Source organism: Xenopus tropicalis, chromosome 8 (genome assembly GCF_000004195.4).
Source record: "Xenopus tropicalis strain Nigerian chromosome 8, UCB_Xtro_10.0, whole genome shotgun sequence".
Taxonomy (NCBI): domain Eukaryota; kingdom Metazoa; phylum Chordata; class Amphibia; order Anura; family Pipidae; genus Xenopus; species Xenopus tropicalis.
Window position 1 is genome coordinate 126,072,163 of NC_030684.2, and position 21,978 is coordinate 126,094,140.

The 21,978-nt window shown below is 42.4% G+C and overlaps 1 protein-coding gene across 2 annotated transcripts; it reads left to right on the forward strand.

The window, feature by feature from the left end:
- The first annotated feature begins 11,766 nt into the window (after nt 1–11,766).
- On the forward strand, nt 11,767–17,914 carry LOC100145348 (uncharacterized loc100145348). 2 transcript variants are annotated; one of them, NM_001126820.1, is made up of 4 exons: nt 11,788–11,809; nt 13,997–14,146; nt 15,686–15,744; nt 16,617–17,914. In NM_001126820.1, exons 3-4 carry the CDS (start codon nt 15,690–15,692, stop codon nt 17,291–17,293), a joined length of 732 nt encoding a protein of 243 aa, NP_001120292.1. In that variant the 5' UTR covers nt 11,788–11,809; nt 13,997–14,146; nt 15,686–15,689; the 3' UTR covers nt 17,294–17,914. The 2 variants fall into 2 exon arrangements, with proteins under 2 accessions (XP_031746068.1, NP_001120292.1); XM_031890208.1 differs by lacking the exon at nt 13,997–14,146 and having other exon boundaries at nt 11,767–11,809; nt 16,617–17,598.
- The last annotated feature ends 4,064 nt before the right edge of the window (nt 17,915–21,978 follow it).

Below are 21,978 nucleotides of genomic sequence, written 5' to 3' on the forward strand. Positions count from 1 at the left end.
TAAGTTCCCAGGGGGTGGATTATAGTTCCACAACACCATCCCTGGGTGGAGGCACGCCATTTTAAGGGAGAATCCCTTGTAAACCCCCATAGTAAGCGGGGGCTCAGGACTCCTGTAGCGCCAAGGATAGTGCTCCAGTAGGTAGTGCCACAGTAAAATCTGCAAAGGTGGGCTACATTAGTATGCCATAAGTAAATGCAGGGTCAACTCTTCGTAATGACTTTAGTACACATGTAGGGTCACATAATTTATTTTATTCTAGTTTTTACTGTTTCTAACTAAATATTATAAATACTGTCCTCAGTAGCATAGTTACCCCTCATCCCGACAGGGAGACAAGTTTTGTTATACTGCAGTCATTATGCTCTTTTACCTACTTTAAAGTGTCAATTATTCTTTTATCACTAGAGGGTAGTAGAGTAGCGTCATGTTCACAAATCAGTGTGATACTTGTCATGCTGGGATCTCACATAGAATATCCTATGTTATATTAGGGATGTTAGACTAAAAAAGAAAGGGGCCATTCGTCATATGCAATGTATGAAATCACTGTTAGAATATTTAGAAAGGACTTCTGACTTGTAGCCCACCAGCTATTGTAAAATGGTGATCCCTAGGGTCACACTAAAGCCTGCTTGCAGGGTGTTGGGAATTGTAGTTAAACAATAGTTGGAAGCCTGTAACATGGGCATCCCTAATTTGTTAAAATTCCATCCACACAGAGGGGGAGCTTTCTGACTCTACTAATCAGCCTCCCAATACCTAGATACAATATTCATATTAATAGCCATATACAGACAGAGCCAGCTTCAGAAATGTAATTGGCCTGAAGGAGTTAGATACAAATGGAGCATTTGGGGGTCTTTGGACATAATAAAGTGGGTAGGTTTTGTCAGTGGAACACAAGAACAAGGGAATCAGATCAATAAAAACACTGTGGGACAGCAGAGAATTTTTTGACGTTTAATAGACAGATCGTTCTTTTTATTTCCCTTCTTTCATTGCCACTATTTCTTGTGAAGATGGTTGCCTTTGACTGGGCACAGCAGCAACCGGGGCCTATAAATAAGATTTTGTTATTGATTTCCTTTTGGAGCCTTGGACTGTATTTAAAATAAATAAAAAGAGTCAAGCCAGAGGCTATTGGGAACAATATCTCAACAATGGCCGGAGACCTAGAAGCTGGACATCCCTAGTTTATGTAATCCCCCCAAGAATGAGGCCCTTTTTGACTTTACTGGTTTTATGTACAGTTACCTTACTGGTCAGCCCAGCCCATAGGCACAACATGCTATTTATCCATATACAGACTGAACCAGCATCCAAAAGCTGATAAGCCTTAAGGGGCTCCACACAAAAATTACATCTGGGGCCTCATGGGATATCATGTTTCAAGTTTTTGTCAGTGGGCCGCAAACATGATGGAACCCTCTGTGCCCCCATCCGACTGCTCTGCTTAGAGATAGAGAGATAGAACTGCTCTGCTTAGAGATAGAGAGATGGAACTGCTCTGCTTAGAGATAGAGAAATGGAACTGCTCTGTTCAGAGATAGAGAGATAGAACTGCTCTGTTCAGAGATAGAGAGATGGAACTGCTCTGTGTAGAGATAGAGAGATGGAACTGCTCTGCTCAGAGATAGAGAGATGGAACTGCTCTGCTCAGAGATAGAGAGATGGAACTGCTCTGCTCAGAGATAGAGAGATGGAACTGCTCTGCTCAGGGATAGAGAGATGGAACTGCTCTGCTCAGAGATAGAGAGATGGAACTGCTCTGCTCAGAGATAGAGAGATGGAACTGCTCTGCTCAGAGATAGAGAGATGGAACTGCTCTGCTCAGAGATAGAGAGATGGAACTGCTCTGTTCAGAGATAGAGAGATGGAACTGCTCTGCTTAGAGATAGAGAGATGGAACTGCTCTGCTCAGAGATAGAGAGATGGAACTGCTCTGTTCAGAGACAGAGAGATGGAACTGCTCTGCTTAGAGATAGAGAAATGGAACTGCTCTGTTCAGAGATAGAGAGATAGAACTGCTCTGCTTAGAGATAGAGAAATGGAACTGCTCTGTTCAGAGATAGAGAGATAGAACTGCTCTGCTTAGAGATAGAGAGATGGAACTGCTCTGCTTAGAGATAGAGAAATGGAACTGCTCTGCTCAGAGATAGAGAGATGGAACTGCTCTGCTCAGAGATAGAGAGATAGAACTGCTCTGCTCAGAGATAGAGAGATGGAACTGCTCTGCTTAGAGATAGAGAGATGGAACTGCTCTGCTTAGAGATAGAAAAATGGAACTGCTCTGTTCAGAGATAGAGAGATGGAACTGCTCTGCTCAGAGATAGAGAGATGGAACTGCTCTGCTTAGAGATAGAGAGATGGAACTGCTCTGCTCAGAGATAGAGAGATGGAACTGCTCTGCTCAGGGATAGAGAGATAGAACTGCTCTGCTCAGAGATAGAGAGATGGAACTGCTCTGCTCAGAGATAGAGAGATGGAACTGCTCTGCTCAGAGATAGAGAGATGGAACTGCTCTGCTCAGGGATAGAGAGATAGAACTGCTCTGCTCAGAGATAGAGAGATGGAACTGCTCTGCTCAGAGATAGAGAGATGGAACTGCTCTGCTCAGAGATAGAGAGATGGAACTGCTCTGTTCAGAGATAGAGAGATGGAACTGCTCTGCTTAGAGATAGAGAGATGGAACTGCTCTGCTCAGAGATAGAGAGATAGAACTGCTCTGCTTAGAGATAGAGAAATGGAACTGCTCTGCTCAGAGATAGAGAGATGGAACTGCTCTGCTCAGAGATAGAGAGATGGAACTGCTCTGTTCAGAGACAGAGAGATGGAACTGCTCTGCTTAGAGATAGAGAAATGGAACTGCTCTGCTCAGAGATAGAGAGATGGAACTGCTCTGCTCAGAGATAGAGAGATGGAACTGCTCTGTTCAGAGACAGAGAGATGGAACTGCTCTGCTTAGAGATAGAGAAATGGAACTGCTCTGCTCAGAGATAGAGAGATGGAACTGCTCTGCTCAGAGATAGAGAGATGGAACTGCTCTGCTCAGAGATAGAGAGATGGAACTGCTCTGCTCAGAGATAGAGAGATGGAACTGCTCTGCTCAGAGATAGAGAGATGGAACTGCTCTGCTCAGAGATAGAGAGATGGAACTGCTCTGCTCAGAGATAGAGAGATGGAACTGCTCTGCTCAGAGATAGAGAGATGGAACTGCTCTGCTCAGAGATAGAGAGATAGAACTGCTCTGCTCAGAGATAGAGAGATGGAAACTGCTCTGCTTAGAGATAAAGTTTCAGTGAGATGGAACTGCTCTGTTCAGAGACAGAGAGATGGAACTGCTCTGCTCAGAGATAGAGAAATGGAACTGCTCTGCTCAGAGATAGAGAGATGGAAACTGCTCTGCTTAGAGATAAAGTTTCAGTGCCTTTGACTCAACACATTAACCCTTTAAGTGCCAAGGGACGTAGATTCTACGTCCCAGGTACCAAGGGACCAAAGTGCCATGGGACGTAGAATCTACGTCCAATGGCACTGTCGGGTTTACAAGCGCTGCGCTCGCTTTTAAAGCAGCGCAGCGCTTGTAAACCCCTCAGATCCCCCTAGGCAACGAGCAATGAAGACATACTTACCGATCCGGGTCCCCCAGCCGCACCGATCGCGTCGCCAGCCAATGACAGCAGTGGACACGCGTTGATGACGTGTCCACTGCTGTCCCTTTAAATAGCGCCGCCTACTGTCGGCTCCCTCACTCCTGCTGCGCACTTGGGACAAGATGGAGCTCCCCTGCTGCCTTCCTGCTGGATTGATCGCCCCTGATCGCCCCTGATCGTCTGCCTGCCTTGGGTAAGCTGAACTACAACTCTCTACCACTGTTTATTTTGCTTATTTCTATCTCAACTGTCTAAAAAAATTTTTTTTTTTTTTTTTTGCATTTTTTCTTCTATCTTTGTCATTATTACACTTTTGTACACATACACACTTATTTACAACTTTCCCAAGCACACACAGACACTTACACACACACTTACACTTACACTTTTTTTTTTTTTTTTTTTTTTTTTTCTTTCTTTCTTTTCTTTTCTTTCTGTCTTTGCTTTCTTTGGCAGTCTTTTTTTTTACTAAAACTTTATTTCTGATCTTGCTCTATAATTATCTGATTTATTTGGTTGCATTTTAGTGTTTTTTTGGCATTTTCATAATTGATTTCTGTTTTTGAATTATTCTATTGCACTGTAACTTTTTTTATTGCTATTTGGTGCTGAATTTGCAGTGACGTTGGTGGATCCAGGGCTCTGACCACCGATTTCATTGCAATTATTGTTCTTCTGTTGGTTTAGGTGGTTTTATTGGATTTTACGGTGTTTTATCTTTGCATTGTTCTTTATTGTGTGTTTAGTGCCCCCAAAAAGGTTGCTTTTGCAGTGACATTGGTGGATCCAGGGCTCTTACCGATTTCATTGCAACTATTGTTCTTTGATTGCTTTTAGTGGTTTTATTCCATTTGATTTCAGTTGTTCTAGAAAGGTCCAGAGGTGCTAAGATTGTTCTGGTAGTTTCTATTGCCAAGGGTTAGGCTGATGCCACACGAGGCGTAGGGCTGATTTTTTCAGCAAGTGGAAAAACGCTTGCCGAAAATTCAGCCCTACGCCTGCTACTTGTTCCTGCACCCGAATGAATGGGATACGCTCGGGTGCAGGCACGTGTAGCCGATATACGCATGAAAACGCGAGACTTTGCATTCTCACGCGTTTTCATGCGTATATCGGCTACATGTGCCTGCACCCGAGCGTATCCCATTCATTCGGGTGCAGGCAAAAAAAAAGGGGTGCATAGAGTGCAGCCCCAATATTATGCATTTTCAGGTTTGGCGGCCATGTACTTATGTGCAACCAGACATAGGTATCGTTTTATTCAGGGGAACTTGCAGATTGATGGTTAGTAAGTTTTTGGTAGTTGCCATGGAGATTTTGGGGAGAAATCTAGGTTTTTTTATCTGGTTTTTCCTTGATTTCTGACCAAAGCGCTGACTTCTGCAAGGGACTGCGGCCACAATTTTCCATGTAGAAAGAGAAGAGTGGCGTCTCTGAATAGCTGAAGGTGTGCACTTTTCGTAAATATATAGATTGTGGGGGTTATCTCACAGGTAGGGGGGGTTAACACTGAAAAACTGCAGGTAGTGCACATAGAGCGCAGCCCCCAAAATTTCAACTGAAATTGCCCTTATGCATTGCCCCTGTTTGGGGGCATTTGGTGGCCACGTCTTTATGTGCACCCATACATATGGGGTATCGTTTTATTCAGGGGAACTTGCAAATTGAGGTTTAGTAAGTTTTTGGTAGTTGCCATGGAGATTTTGGGGAGAAATCTAGGTTTTTTATCTGGTTTTTCCTTGATTTCTGACCAAAATCTAGGTTTGTATCTGGTTTTTCCTTGATTTCTGACCAAAGCGCTGACTTCTGCAAGGGACTACGGCCACAATTTTCCATGTAGAAAGAGAAGAGTGGCGTCTCTGAATAGCTGAAGGTGTGCACTTTTCGTAAATATATAGATTGTGGGGGTTATCTCACAGGTAGGGGGGGTTAACACTGAAAAACTGCAGGTAGTGCACATAGAGCGCAGCCCCCAAAATTTCAACTGAAATTGCCCTTATGCATTGCCCCTGTTTGGGGGCATTTGGTGGCCACGTCTTTATGTGCACCCATACATATGGGGTATCGTTTTATTCAGGGGAACTTGCAGATTGATGGTTAGTAAGTTTTTGGTAGTTGCCATGGAGATTTTGGGGAGAAATCTAGGTTTGTATCTGGTTTTTCCTTGATTTCTGACCAAAGCGCTGACTTCTGCAAGGGACTGCGGCCACAATTTTCCATGTAGAAAGAGAAGAGTGGCGTCTCTGAATAGCTGAAGGTGTGCACTTTTCGTAAATATATAGATTGTGGGGGTTATCTCACAGGTAGGGGGGGTTAACACTGAAAAACTGCAGGTAGTGCACATAGAGCGCAGCCCCCAAAATTTCAACTGAAATTGCCCTTATGCATTGCCCCTGTTTGGGGGCATTTGGTGGCCACGTCTTTATGTGCACCCATACATATGGGGTATCGTTTTATTCAGGGGAACTTGCAAATTGAGGTTTAGTAAGTTTTTGGTAGTTGCCATGGAGATTTTGGGGAGAAATCTAGGTTTTTTATCTGGTTTTTCCTTGATTTCTGACCAAAATCTAGGTTTGTATCTGGTTTTTCCTTGATTTCTGACCAAAGCGCTGACTTCTGCAAGGGACTACGGCCACAATTTTCCATGTAGAAAGAGAAGAGTGGCGTCTCTGAATAGCTGAAGGTGTGCACTTTTCGTAAATATATAGATTGTGGGGGTTATCTCACAGGTAGGGGGGGTTAACACTGAAAAACTGCAGGTAGTGCACATAGAGCGCAGCCCCCAAAATTTCAACTGAAATTGCCCTTATGCATTGCCCCTGTTTGGGGGCATTTGGTGGCCACGTCTTTATGTGCACCCATACATATGGGGTATCGTTTTATTCAGGGGAACTTGCAGATTGATGGTTAGTAAGTTTTTGGTAGTTGCCATGGAGATTTTGGGGAGAAATCTAGGTTTGTATCTGGTTTTTCCTTGATTTCTGACCAAAGCGCTAACTTCTGCAAGGGACTGCGGCCACAATTTTCCATGTAGAAAGAGGAGAGTGGCGTCTCTGAATAGCTGAAGGTGTGCACTTTTCAGAAATATATAGTTTGCGGGGGTTATTTCACAGGTATGGGGGTGTTTAGACTAAATAACTGCAGATAGAGCACAGCCCCCCCTTATGCATTGCCCCTGTTTGGGGGCATTTGGTGGCCACGTCTTTATGTGCACCCATACATATGGGGTATCGTTTTATTCAGGGGAACTTGCAAATTGAGGTTTAGTAAGTTTTTGGTAGTTGCCATGGAGATTTTGGGGAGAAATCTAGGGTTTTTATCTGGTTTTTCCTTGATTTCTGACCAAAATCTAGGGTTGTATCTGGTTTTTCCTTGATTTCTGACCAAAGCGCTGACTTCTGCAAGGGACTGCGGCCACAATTTTCCATGTAGAAAGAGAAGAGTGGCGTCTCTGAATAGCTGAAGGTGTGCACTTTTCGTAAATATATAGATTGTGGGGGTTATCTCACAGGTAGGGGGGGTTAACACTGAAAAACTGCAGGTAGTGCACATAGAGCGCAGCCCCCAAAATTTCAACTGAAATTGCCCTTATGCATTGCCCCTGTTTGGGGGCATTTGGTGGCCACGTCTTTATGTGCACCCATACATATGGGGTATCGTTTTATTCAGGGGAACTTGCAGATTGATGGTTAGTAAGTTTTTGGTAGTTGCCATGGAGATTTTGGGGAGAAATCTAGGTTTGTATCTGGTTTTTCCTTGATTTCTGACCAAAGCGCTAACTTCTGCAAGGGACTGCGGCCACAATTTTCCATGTAGAAAGAGGAGAGTGGCGTCTCTGAATAGCTGAAGGTGTGCACTTTTCAGAAATATATAGTTTGCGGGGGTTATTTCACAGGTATGGGGGTGTTTAGACTAAATAACTGCAGATAGAGCACAGCCCCCCCTTATGCATTGCCCCTGTTTGGGGGCATTTGGTGGCCACGTCTTTATGTGCACCCATACATATGGGGTATCGTTTTATTCAGGGGAACTTGCAAATTGAGGTTTAGTAAGTTTTTGGTAGTTGCCATGGAGATTTTGGGGAGAAATCTAGGTTTTTATCTGGTTTTTCCTTGATTTCTGACCAAAATCTAGGGTTGTATCTGGTTTTTCCTTGATTTCTGACCAAAGCGCTGACTTCTGCAAGGGACTGCGGCCACAATTTTCCATGTAGAAAGAGAAGAGTGGCGTCTCTGAATAGCTGAAGGTGTGCACTTTTCGTAAATATATAGATTGTGGGGGTTATCTCACAGGTAGGGGGGGTTAACACTGAAAAACTGCAGGTAGTGCACATAGAGCGCAGCCCCCAAAATTTCAACTGAAATTGCCCTTATGCATTGCCCCTGTTTGGGGGCATTTGGTGGCCACGTCTTTATGTGCACCCATACATATGGGGTATCGTTTTATTCAGGGGAACTTGCAGATTGATGGTTAGTAAGTTTTTGGTAGTTGCCATGGAGATTTTGGGGAGAAATCTAGGTTTGTATCTGGTTTTTCCTTGATTTCTGACCAAAGCGCTAACTTCTGCAAGGGACTGCGGCCACAATTTTCCATGTAGAAAGAGGAGAGTGGCGTCTCTGAATAGCTGAAGGTGTGCACTTTTCAGAAATATATAGTTTGCGGGGGTTATTTCACAGGTATGGGGGTGTTTAGACTAAATAACTGCAGATAGAGCACAGCCCCCCCTTATGCATTGCCCCTGTTTGGGGGCATTTGGTGGCCACGTCTTTATGTGCACCCATACATATGGGGTATCGTTTTATTCAGGGGAACTTGCAAATTGAGGTTTAGTAAGTTTTTGGTAGTTGCCATGGAGATTTTGGGGAGAAATCTAGGTTTTTATCTGGTTTTTCCTTGATTTCTGACCAAAATCTAGGGTTGTATCTGGTTTTTCCTTGATTTCTGACCAAAGCGCTGACTTCTGCAAGGGACTGCGGCCACAATTTTCCATGTAGAAAGAGAAGAGTGGCGTCTCTGAATAGCTGAAGGTGTGCACTTTTCGTAAATATATAGATTGTGGGGGTATCTCACAGGTAGGGGGGGTTATCACTGAAAAACTGCAGGTAGTGCACATAGAGCGCAGCCCCCAAAATTTCAACTGAAATTCCCCTTATGCATTGCCCCTGTTTTGGGGCATTTGGTGGCCACGTCTTTATGTGCACCCATACATATGAGGTATCGTTTTATTCAGGGGAACTTGCAGATTGATGGTTAGTAAGTTTTTGGTAGTTGCCATGGAGATTTTGGGGAGAAATCTAGGTTTGTATCTAGTTTTTCCTTGATTTCTGACCAAAGCGCTAACTTCTGCAAGGGACTGCGGCCACAATTTTCCATGTAGAAAGAGAAGAGTGGTGTCTCTGAATAGCTGAAGGTGTGCACTTTTCGTAAATATATAGATTGTGGGGGTTATCTCACAGGTAGGGGGGGTTAACACTGAAAAACTGCAGGTAGTGCACATAGAGCGCAGCCCCCAAAATTTCAACTGAAATTGCTTTTATGCATTGCCCCTGTTTTGGGGCATTTGGTGGCCACGTCTTTATGTGCACCCATACATATGGGGTATCGTTTTATTCAGGGGAACTTGCAAATTGAGGTTTAGTAAGTTTTTGGTAGTTGCCATGGAGATTTTGGGGAGAAATCTAGGTTTTTATCTGGTTTTTCCTTGATTTCTGACCAAAATCTAGGGTTGTATCTGGTTTTTCCTTGATTTCTGACCAAAGCGCTGACTTCTGCAAGGGACTGCGGCCACAATTTTCCATGTAGAAAGAGAAGAGTGGTGTCTCTGAATAGCTGAAGGTGTGCACTTTTCGTAAATATATAGATTGTGGGGGTATCTCACAGGTAGGGGGGGTTATCACTGAAAAACTGCAGGTAGTGCACATAGAGCGCAGCCCCCAAAATTTCAACTGAAATTCCCCTTATGCATTGCCTCTGTTTTGGGGCATTTGGTGGCCACGTCTTTATGTGCACCCATACATATGGGGTATCGTTTTATTCAGGGGAACTTGCAGATTGATGGTTAGTAAGTTTTTGGTAGTTGCCATGGAGATTTTGGGGAGAAATCTAGGTTTGTATCTAGTTTTTCCTTGATTTCTGACCAAAGCGCTAACTTCTGCAAGGGACTGCGGCCACAATTTTCCATGTAGAAAGAGAAGAGTGGTGTCTCTGAATAGCTGAAGGTGTGCACATTTCGTAAATATATAGATTGTGGGGGTTATCTCACAGGTAGGGGGGGTTAACACTGAAAAACTGCAGGTAGTGCACATAGAGCGCAGCCCCCAAAATTTCAACTGAAATTGCCCTTATGCATTGCCCCTGTTTTGGGGCATTTGGTGGCCACGTCTTTATGTGCACCCATACATATGGGGTATCGTTTTATTCAGGGGAACTTGCAGATTGATGGTTAGTAAGTTTTTGGTAGTTGCCATGGAGATTTTGGGGAGAAATCTAGGTTTTTTATCTGGTTTTTCCTTGATTTCTGACCAAAGCGCTGACTTCTGCAAGGGACTGCGGCCACAATTTTCCATGTAGAAAGAGAAGAGTGGTGTCTCTGAATAGCTGAAGGTGTGCACTTTTCAGAAATATATAGTTTGTGGGGGTTATTTCACAGGTAGGGGGGGTTAACACTGAAAAACTGCAGGTAGTGCACATAGAGCGCAGCCCCCAAAATTTCAACTGAAATTGCCCTTATGCATTGCCCCTGTTTGGGGGCATTTGGTGGCCACGTCTTTATGTGCACCCATACATATGGGGTATCGTTTTATTCAGGGGAACTTGCAGATTGATGGTTAGTAAGTTTTTGGTAGTTGCCATGGAGATTTTGGGGAGAAATCTAGGTTTGTATCTGGTTTTTCCTTGATTTCTGACCAAAGCGCTAACTTCTGCAAGGGACTGCGGCCACAATTTTCCATGTAGAAAGAGGAGAGTGGCGTCTCTGAATAGCTGAAGGTGTGCACTTTTCAGAAATATATAGTTTGTGGGGGTTATTTCACAGGTAGGGGGGGTTAACACTGAAAAACTGCAGGAAGTGCACATAGAGCGCAGCCCCCACATTTTTAGCTGTAATTGCCCTTGTGCATTGCCCCTGCTTTGGAGTGTTTGGTGCCCATGTCTTTATGTGCACCCATACATATGGGGCATCATTTTATTCAGGAGAAGTTTGTCTTTCAAATATGCCTTTGCTAGAAAATTTTTATGAGATTTTTTTTTGTCAAATCCACATTTGATCATGCGTCCAAGTTTACGTTTTAGAAAAAAAAAAAAATGTCATAAAAAGTTCCAAATTTCACAATGCACTGACAAAAGGTATTTGGCTTTTGAGTGAAAACTACATTGCACCTAGAAACCTGAAGGTCTGTAGTTTCTAAAGATACCAAACATGAGGGGATATTTTAGATTTACATATAAGTTATGCTGCATTAACTGTTACAAGCGCTTTTCTGCTTTGTTCTGGTGTGATATTGTACTAAGTATTGCCTTAGTTTGGGGGTTACTTCTGGACAGGAACTGTGGGGTACCACCACATATTTGGTATCGTTGGAATTGGGAGTATCAGGGCTTTTACAAACAATAAAAAAAAGTGAGTAAAATTAACTTTTCTATGGAAAAAAACCTCAAAATATACAGAAATTTTTCATAATTTTATTTTTTTTTTACATATTTCACCCAAAATACACATCATATCTCCAGAAAAGTTATAAAATTTGGTATGTATGTCGAAGCCCAATTAGTGACGAAAAAAACGATATATAATTTCCCTAGTTTCGTGGAGGTTTTCCTACCAAAAAACATTGTTAAAGTGAATGAGTACAAAATGCTTAAAAAACGTCTGGCACTGGGGGGAACCGAAATGACGAATTCGGCTGGCACTTAAAGGGTTAATGCAACTCCATCCATAAAATAGAGACTTCTGGGACATGTAGTTGCTCTGGTGCTAATTTTCTAATACAAGTGTTGGATACAGACTACAAATCCCACAATTCCCATAAGTAGGGAGCCCAGAGTATATAAAGGAGGAGCCTGTGTTACCGTAAGCAGAACGCTGGGATCCCAACAAGGATACGGCCATTCCTTCCCTGCTCACCATACAGGAGCCATTCTCACTAATATACCAGGTAAATAGAGCTTTCCTGCTCTTCGCTATCTATTAATGGGCCTGACAGATTGTTGTTGGAAAGTCCATGATGCTGCATTCATGCAATGCTATTATTCATTTTATCAAAGCAAAACATCAGCTATCTTTTGTTTAGATGATTGTTTATTGTATATTTATTTTCCCAGATGTGGCTGAACAATTCCCAGCATGCTTTAGCCAGAAATTGGAATCTGGAGGATGCTGGTATTTGTAGTCCTGCAACAGCACTTTGTAACAAAAATAAATAAATAACCATTTTATTAGCCCTAAATTAGTCTTATTTAGCCTTAAATACATGAATATTATGTTTTATATATGAATATATTTAATGAATGCTTGTAACTAGAGGAACGGCCTATTGGGGAATCTTCCCCTCATAAAGATGAACAAACAAGCTCCCGATCTTTGTGATGTGGCAAAAAAGTCACATGACCTACTGTATGACGTAAGCAGAAAAAAGGTTCCATTGAAAGAGAATGCTGTTTCGCAGAGCTTTATTACTACCAGATGGTACATATGGATAACGGTTCCTATACATTATAGTAAGGGCCTTCCCCTGAGTTCTTTTGCTCTTCAATAACAGATGGAGGCCTGAAGGTTGGGCGCCCCTATTCTATACATTTAAATAACTAATAATTGCTACAAAATAACTTTTATTAACCTTGCCCATCAAGGGGCCGACTCATTCATATGCTCATTCTCCACCCAACACCTGCCCAAATAAGCTGATAAGTGATGCCCTCCCAAGTATTACTTTTTAATTTGTAATGAAAAAAGGCAATTCTAAGTGACTTTCCAGGCCAATGGTTTCTGTATAATTTCAGATATTTGTAAATGGAATTGGCCCTGAAAGCTGTTCCAGTTTCTCCTTTACTATTCCCATCTTGGGCTGCTCCACCACAGTAAGCTTTATTTGTAAACACCAGGCAAATTTGCATCTGGGCAGTAACCCATAGCAATTCCAAAGGGAGAGGTACTTTGGGGCAGGTAGCGCTACCTGGGGAAACTGAAAGAGCTCTGGGGAAGGGACTTTGGGGCAGGTAGCGCTACCTGGGGAAACTGAAAGAGCTCTGGGGAAGGGACTTTGGGGCAGGTAGCGCTACCTGGGGAAACTGAAAGAGCTCTGGGGAAGGGACTTTGGGGCAGGTAGCGCTACCTGGGGAAACTAAAGGGTTCTGGGGAAGGGACTTTGGGGCAGGTAGCGCTACCTGGGGAAACTAAAGGGTTCTGGGGAAGGGACTTTGCCAGGACTGAACTGGGAAAGGGTATTTCCTCCAGGAGTGGAGTGTGGAACTGTGTCTCCAGAGAGACTGAGCCAGTAGTGGCTAAACCCACACAGGTTCCCAGAGCAGGGTTGTTGCATGTTATAAGTATTTTATTTTCACACCAGGTTCTACTCAATAAAAGGGGAGGCCAACATGTGCTCTGGCTCCTTTTTTTCTCTGGATTCTACCTGGGAAGGAAGGTTGAAAAAGATTGGGGCCTGGGCGTAGTAGAGGGACTTAGTTGTAACAATATTCTTTTTTATACAGAACTAGGGAGCAGGCTGATGCTCCTATGAGGAAAGTAGAAGCATTAGAGACCTGTGTGTACCCCCCACAGAGTAGGGGCACAAGTGTACAGACTGAGGCACTACTGTAGCTCACCTAGTTTCCATTTGGAAGGCCTGAAGCTTAGGGGTTGGACATTTTGAAGTTGACTATACTATAGACTGGTCAGTGGCCCCTAATGGGCAAACACTTCTGAAGGTTCTGTGAGTATATGCTGAGCGACTGTACTGTACCATCTGTGCCTGTTCCCCAAGAGATTGGTTTTTGTTTGTTAAGCATTGCTTGGTTTCATGGTGTGGAACAACTGTGCTTCCAACTTTCCTATCGCCTCACAAAGGGAATTTTAGTACAACAATTACTGGAGGTCTGACACCCCTAGTTTATGTAATTCTCCCCATGGATAGGGAGGCCCTCTCTGATTTCTGGCTGCTTTGCTCATCAGGGGATTAAAGTCAGAGAATTCACAAGATACAAGTTTCTTTTCTTTTTCTTTTTTTATTTTATATTGTAATTAGAGCTTGAGTTGCGCTATAAGGCACTGTGTTAAAGCCAGCCCCACCCATAGACTAAAGAGTTCTGGGACATGTAGTTGCTCTTCCACTATTTTTCTATTACAGTTACTGGATACAGACTACAAATCCCACAATTCCAACAGAGTATATGAGGAGGAGCCTGTGTTCCAGTAACCAGTTCTCTAGGATTCCAACAAGGATACGGCCATTCCTTCCCTGCTCACCATACAGGACCCATACTCACTAATATACCAGGTAAATAGCGCTTTGTGATTCTTTTATTTCACCCCCAGATGTGGTTGGACAACTCTTGCTTTAGTCTTTAATTGTAATTTAGGTGTACTGGCATATGTAGTCCTGCAACACTTGCAATATATATATATATATAATTCTGCTTCAGCCTTAAATGCTTTAACATTTGTGTAGTCCTGTTTGATAATATGAACCATGCAACCAAGTCACAGGGAAGGAGTCTTAAAAATGCCTTCATGACCCATAGTGCACAATGCAATGCAAAAAAAAAAGATTATATAGCTTTGGCTAAGCCAGAAAGTATTTATCGACCCCGGCCACCAAGAATAAAGGCTGCAAGTTTTATAGTTTGTATCGGAGTATATGTAATTACATTTTTACTGAAAGAAAAGTTTGTGCCATGTTTAACCACGCCCTGGTTATGTTTAATGATAGGAAAAACCTGTTTGGGAACTTTGCCTTCATAAATACAGAAAACGCTTTCTGAAGTCACGAAACAGCGAAAAATTTGTGCAACCATGCGACTATTTTGACGCTGCAAAATTTTGCTGAAGTTTCGCAAAACAATTCGCCAGTGGCCAATTAAACTATGAGGAAAGATTTTCGGTTTGCACATTGTTTCTGTCTGTTTTCCGTGAGTCAGTCCAAAAGGCCATGTGTCCCTGAAAATAAGGAGGGTAATGTAATAAAACGGGCAAAGTTTGCCCCATGTCTAGTAACTTAGAACAACCAATCTGATGTTTCCTTTAGAAACCCAATGCTGTATTTAAATAATTATTTACATTATATATGAGCAGCTTTTATGACCAAATACAGAGAGTCTTGGTTTAGTCTACTGCTTCCATACTGTTTTGGAAACTTTCTTTTAATACATACAGTCACTCAAGCCAACAACTACATTTGCACGTTCCTTATGGAGATTCAAGCCTTTAAAGAGATAGGAGGGCATCTTCAGAGATCTTAGTATCCCACAAAGGACGCTAAAGCTGCCCATAAACATTCTAGCAAAAATTGGACTAAATGAAGTTCATACAAATGTAGTGTGGAATGTGCCTACTGGGGATTGTTGCATTGTTGTCTTTAGAAAAGAACCGTGAGAGCCATACATGTTTGGCCGCGGATACTGCGGGGCAAGGTAGGGTGGGTCCCAAGGATGCCGAATGTGATGCAAAGGATAGCGTGGCCTGCGCTCGTCGGATACAAGACGTGTTCTAAGGCTTAGAACACGTCTTCTATCCGCAGAGCGCAGGCCACGCCACGCCCCTGTAAAGATTTGGCAGCGAGCCACATGCAGCCATCAAAAGAGCCACATCTGGCTCCCGAGCCATAGGTTCCCTACCCCTGACCTAGAACATTGATATAAAATACTGTATATAGACTTGAATTTGACAAGATCAAACTCTGCTACTACTATGAATTATGGAACCAGGCGACTGGGATATTAAAGGTTTCCAGGACACATGCTAATTATTATTGCTTATTTGAGGGATATGGCAATAAATAATTAATAATGATTGTTAATCGAAACCATCTTTTATATAGGAACATGGAGATGCGAGTCCTTTGGCTTTTTCTCTTTGCTGGATCCGTGGCACAAGAAGGTAAGTAAAGAACAGCAAATCCTTACAGTTATAAATACAAACAGTGATAACAATTTGGAATTATTTTTTACAGTGACAGGTCCCCTTTAATATCTGAAGAATTATTGTTCTTGAGTTAAATTACTGTATGTATATAGTGATTTAGGGGGATGCAGGAGATACAGAGCACAATGGTCCTAAAATGAACCAGTATGATATCAACAAAGACAATGTGTCTATGGATATTGTGATTTAAAGAAACTTTTGTTAATTGTTAATACTCTTATCTGGATGTTATTGCCCCAAGTTCCCAAGTAGAGATGTAGCGAACTGTTCGCCGGCGAACTAATTCGCGAACTTTTGGCGATGTTCGCCATTTTGGGTTCGCCGCGTTTTTTTTTTTGCGCCGCGTTTTTTCGCCCCGGTTTTTTCCGCCGCGTTTTTTCGCTTCGGTTTTTCGCCTTTTTTTTTCCTTATTTTTTGGCGTTTTTTTTGGCGTTTTTTTTTTTTTCGGTTTTTTTTTTTTGCATTTTTTTTGCGTTTTTTTTACAAAGTATTTTTCAGAGAAATTTTTGCTTGATCCCCCTCCTGCATGCCACTGTCCAGGTCGTGGCACCCTTTAAACAACTTTAAAATCAGTTTTCTGGCCAGAAATGGCTTTTCTAGGTTTTAAAGTTCGCCTTCCCATTGAAGTCTATGGGGTTCGCAAAGTTCGCGAATATTCGCGAGTTTTGCCGAAAGTCCGCGAACGGGTCCGCGAACATTTTTGGCGATGTTCGCTACATCCCTATTCCCAAGCAACCAGTCAGCAGTTTGACTGTAAGTTTGGCTGTGACTATACTAACTATTTTTTTTATTTTTCCCCTGCAAAATCCTTCTCTCCTCATCTCTAGACATGGACAGAAATGTTTTCCTCTTTTCCACACCGTCCAAAACTGATTATGTGGTTTTGAACCCAGAGGTGACTGAGCCTTTACACAACCTCACTTTTTGCTTGAGAAGCTACACGGATCAGATGAACCAAGCTCTTCTTACCACGGGCACACCACAGTCACAGAAGCGCAACATGTTTGTTATCTTCCAGTCCCCAACAGACTATATCCAAACATCACCATACTTTTACACTTCAATCTACATAAACAATACACTGGTATCCATTAAGACAAAGGCAGTTGTTCTGGACTGGATACACAGGTGTGTAACTTGGGACTCTAACACTGGGGTTCTACAGCTTTGGGTTAATGGGAAAGTCTTTCCCCGAAGAGTACTGCAGAAAGGCTTTTCTATTGACCTGGGGGAAGGTATTTCCTTGGGTCAGATGCAGAAAGATGATTGGAGTCCTACACCTCCCTTTCAAGGGGAAATAAGTGATGTCCATATGTGGAATGAGGTTTTGCCTCCTGAGACCATATGGCAGGTTCTGCTAAATAATCGGTATATCAATGGGAATGTCATTAGCTGGAGGTCCCTGAACTACACTATTATAGGAGATGTCACGGTCCAACCCAAACTCCAGTGTAGATATGGCAATGAACCTCGCAGCTTACACAGTCAGTGCTCTATGGATTAATGGGTATTGGTAAAACAGGTATAACAATCACTTTCCAATAAATAATTGTTTCAAGGGGAACTGTGTCTTTCATAATAAGCAAAATTGTTAAATTGTTGTTTTAGCAAAGAACAACAAGACAAGGCTGATGTTAGGGCTGCATATATTGGATGTACAACCGATAGAACAACGCGATTAAAGGAGATGTCACTGTACAACCCAAACTCCGTTGAAGATGTGGTAGTAAACTATTTCACCCTTCCAGTCACTGCTCATGGAGTTTTACATATTTGTCTTTGACAATTAAAAAAAGCAGATGTGGTTCACGTTCAGCACTTCATGCATCTTGGGAATATAAGTATGTTAAATATTTACTCTAGTTTGCCTGAAAATTGCCTTTAATGTTAATCCTTTGGGCTGGGTTCTTATACATGCTGCTTGGTGACCCCTTCCATAGACTATCTGGAGGTATACAGGGAAGGGTCACGTAACAAACTCAAACTTGTTCTGCTTATGCTTGTGCTGTCTGTATCTATTTGCTTTTCATGCCTTCATATTTGCTGCCAAGATCTATCAGACCAGATCACCCTGCCTACATTTTTTTTAAAGCTGCAGAATACAATTCAGCCATTTGCTAAATCATTCTTGAATCCATCATTCCTACAAAACGTAGACCTACCTGCCCATCACCTATTCAGGGACATAACTATGGATAGGACCTTTCCAACCTTTACGTGTGGGTTCCCAACCACCCACACCTAGCTGAGGGTCCTGGTGCCAGTGTCAGACTGAGATGGCAGGGGCCCACCAGAAAACCCTGGACACTCTTAAAACTTTAATTCCTCACTCTTTATTATCCTAATCTCTTTTCTCTACATACTATTTTCTGTTCTTCCATCTATCAAGCTTTCTTGTTCCCATACAGAAATTTGGAATGACCATGAAATAGGCTTAATTAGAAGAAAGAGGGCCCACTGACCACTGGGCCCACCGGGAGTTCTCCTGGTATCCTGGTGGGCCAGTCCGACCCTGCCTGGTGCCCTGTGGTCCTGTACCCTTTGGAGCTGCAGGCCCCTTGCCCTGCCCCATATGGCCAGTCACAGTGTAATTGTGGGGAGTTTGAAGAACATCTTTTTTATCTAAAATACATTATAAGGTACATATTAACAGAAGTATCCATTTCTTTAACATAAAATCAGTGGACATGGCTTGTATGGAAAGTGAATTTTGACTATTGCTTTATATTAACAGCCATTTATGGTTTGCAAAGCAGTAAAATTACATTTGCCCACCCCCACTTTTTGTTATTTACCATAACTGAGGGAAGAGATAAGCAAATTATCCTTCCTAGTGTATTATAAAACCCTTATTATCTTTATGTCAGAGACACCCCAGAGGGATCCTATGTGTATGACATAGCTCAGAGTCCCTGAATTGCATTACTTAGCCCACAGTGGCCCCTGTGTTTATCACCTAGCTCAGTGTGCCCCTAGGTGCCAACAGGAACCAACCAATTGTATCACTTCAGCTGTTGTAGATACAGATCCCGGCAGCTCTGGAGTAGCTGGCACTGCCATGGCACCTCTGATGGTACATGCATAATAGAGTCTATTTATATACTCACATCTGCTAGAAGAGAGCTACCACCTATCCTAACAAATCTGCAGCCCAATTTTGCATCAGTTGCCTAGGGGCAGGCTGCAGGGTCTATTTGTGTCTATATGTGTCTATTTGGAAAATATAGCCCTGGTTTTCAACACACCCACGGACAGCCACCCACTTACAGCCATCTATTGACAGTTGGTTTATAATAGCGAATGCACACACGCTGGAAGCTGTACCTACAGAGCAACCTCTGGTAGTGGCAACCCACCTTAAAGAATCAAGTTAGATGAGGTCCAGGTACAAAGGAGTTATACAGGGAACTCTGAGTATCATGTATTATAAGGGATAATGTACCCCCTACTGTAAATGATAAGGATATTAGCAGTCACTGAGGGGTTCTGTGCCCATATAAAGGCACAAGGCTGCAGGCTGAGTTATACAGGGAACTCTGAGTATCACTCATGTATTATAAGGGATAATGTACCCCCTACTGTAAATGATAAGGATATTAGAAGTCACTGAGGGGTTCTGTGACCATATAAAGGCACAAGGCTGCAGGCTGAGTTATACAGGGAACTCTGAGTATCACTCATGTATTATAAGGGATAATGTACCCCCTACTGTAAATGAAAAGGATATTAGCAGTCACTGAGGGGTTCTGTGCCCATATAAAGGCACAAGGCTGCAGGCTGAGTTATACAGGGAACTCTGAGTATCATGTATTATAAGGGATAATGTACCCCCTACTGTAAATGATAAGGATATTAGCAGTCACTGAGGGGTTCTGTGCCCATATAAAGGCACAAGGCTGCAGGCTGAGTTATACAGGGAACTCTGAGTATCATGTATTATAAGGGATAATGTACCCCCTACTGTAAATGATAAGGATATTAGCAGTCACTGAGGGGTTCTGTGCCCATATAAAGGCACAAGGCTGCAGGCTGAGTTATACAGGGAACTCTGAGTATCACTCATGTATTATAAGGGATAATGTACCCCCTACTGTAAATGATAAGGATATTAGCAGTCACTGAGGGGTTCTGTGCCCATATAAAGGCACAAGGCTGCAGGCTGAGTTATACAGGGAACTCTGTGTATCACTCGTGTATTATAAGGGATAATGTACCCCCTACTGTAAATGATAAGGATATTAGCAGTCACTGAGGGGTTCTGTGCCCATATAAAGGCACAAGGCTGCAGGCTGAGTTATACAGGGAACTCTGAGTATCATGTATTATAAGGGATAATGTACCCCCTACTGTAAATGATAAGGATATTAGCAGTCACTGAGGGGTTCTGTGCCCATATAAAGGCACAAGGCTGCAGGCTGAGTTATACAGGGAACTCTGAGTATCACTCATGTATTATAAGGGATAATGTACCCCCTACTGTAAATGATAAGGATATTAGCAGTCACTGAGGGGTTCTGTGCCCATATAAAGGCACAAGGCTGCAGGCTGAGTTATACAGGGAACTCTGAGTATCACTCATATATTATAAGGGATAATGTACCCCCTACTGTAAATGATAAGGATATTAGAAGTCACTGAGGGGTTCTGTGCCCATATAAAGACACAAGGCTGCAGGCTGAGTTATACAGGGAACTCTGAGTATCACTCATGTATTATAAGGGATAATGTACCCCCTACTGTAAATGATAAGGATATTAGAAGTCACTGAGGGGTTCTGTGCCCATATAAAGGCACAAGGCTGCAGGCTGAGTTATACAGGGAACTCTAAGTATCATGTATTATAAGGGATAATGTACCCCCTACTGTAAATGATAAGGATATTAGCAGTCACTGAGGGGTTCTGTGCCCATATAAAGGCACAAGGCTGCAGGCTGAGTTATACAGGGAACTCTGAGTATCATGTATTATAAGGGATAATGTACCCCCTACTGTAAATGATAAGGATATTAGCAGTCACTGAGGGGTTCTGTGCCCATATAAAGGCACAAGGCTGCAGGCTGAGTTATACAGGGAACTCTGAGTATCACTCATATATTATAAGGGATAATGTACCCCCTACTGTAAATGATAAGGATATTAGAAGTCACTGAGGGGTTCTGTGACCATATAAAGGCACAAGGCTGCAGGCTGAGTTATACAGGGAACTCTGAGTATCACTCATGTATTATAAGGGATAATGTACCCCCTACTGTAAATGATAAGGATATTAGAAGTCACTGAGGGGTTCTGTGCCCATATAAAGACACAAGGCTGCAGGCTGAGTTATCCAGTTATATATCTTAGTTGGGATCAAGTACAGGTACTGTTTTATTATTACAGAGAAAAGGGAATCATTTAACCATTAAATAAACCCAATAGGGCTGTTCTGCCCCCAATAAGGGGTAATTATATCTTAGTTGGGATCAAGTACAGGTACTGTTTTATTATTACAGAGAAAAGGGAATCATTTAACCATTAAATAAACCCAATAGGGCTGTTCTGCCCCCAATAAGGGGTAATTATATCTTAGTTGGGATCAAGTACAGGTACTGTTTTATTATTACAGAGAAAAGGGAATCATTTAACCATTAAATAAACCCAATAGGACTGTTCTGCCCCAATAAGGGGTAATTATATCTTAGTTGGGATCAAGTACAGGTACTGTTTTATTATTACAGAGAAAAGGGAATCATTTAACCATGAAATAAACCCAATAGGGCTGTTCTGCCCCCAATAAGGGGTAATTATATCTTAGTTTGGATCAATTACAAGGTTCTGTTTTATTATTACAGAGAAAAAGGAAATCAGTTGGGCTTTCTGGATAACGGGTTTCTGGATAAGGGATCCCATACCTGTACACCAAATTGTAAAAGAGTTCATGTGTCTATTCCAGTTTAGAAGAAGCAAGGGGAAAAAAACACCTAAATGTAAGAACCTTGCATAGGAAGCTCCATAGTCGGTAAAACTACATGAATTACAATTTTACTATCACACAAATTTACGATGCCTACTGTCAGACTTCTGACAAAAATATTTACTTGTGGCTCCCACGCTGCTGTCCGGCCTTATAAATATATCATTAGTCACACAGTGAGTCCGGTTGTAAAAAGCTGCAGAGGAATTTTTCATTCAATCTCATTTTTTTTTATT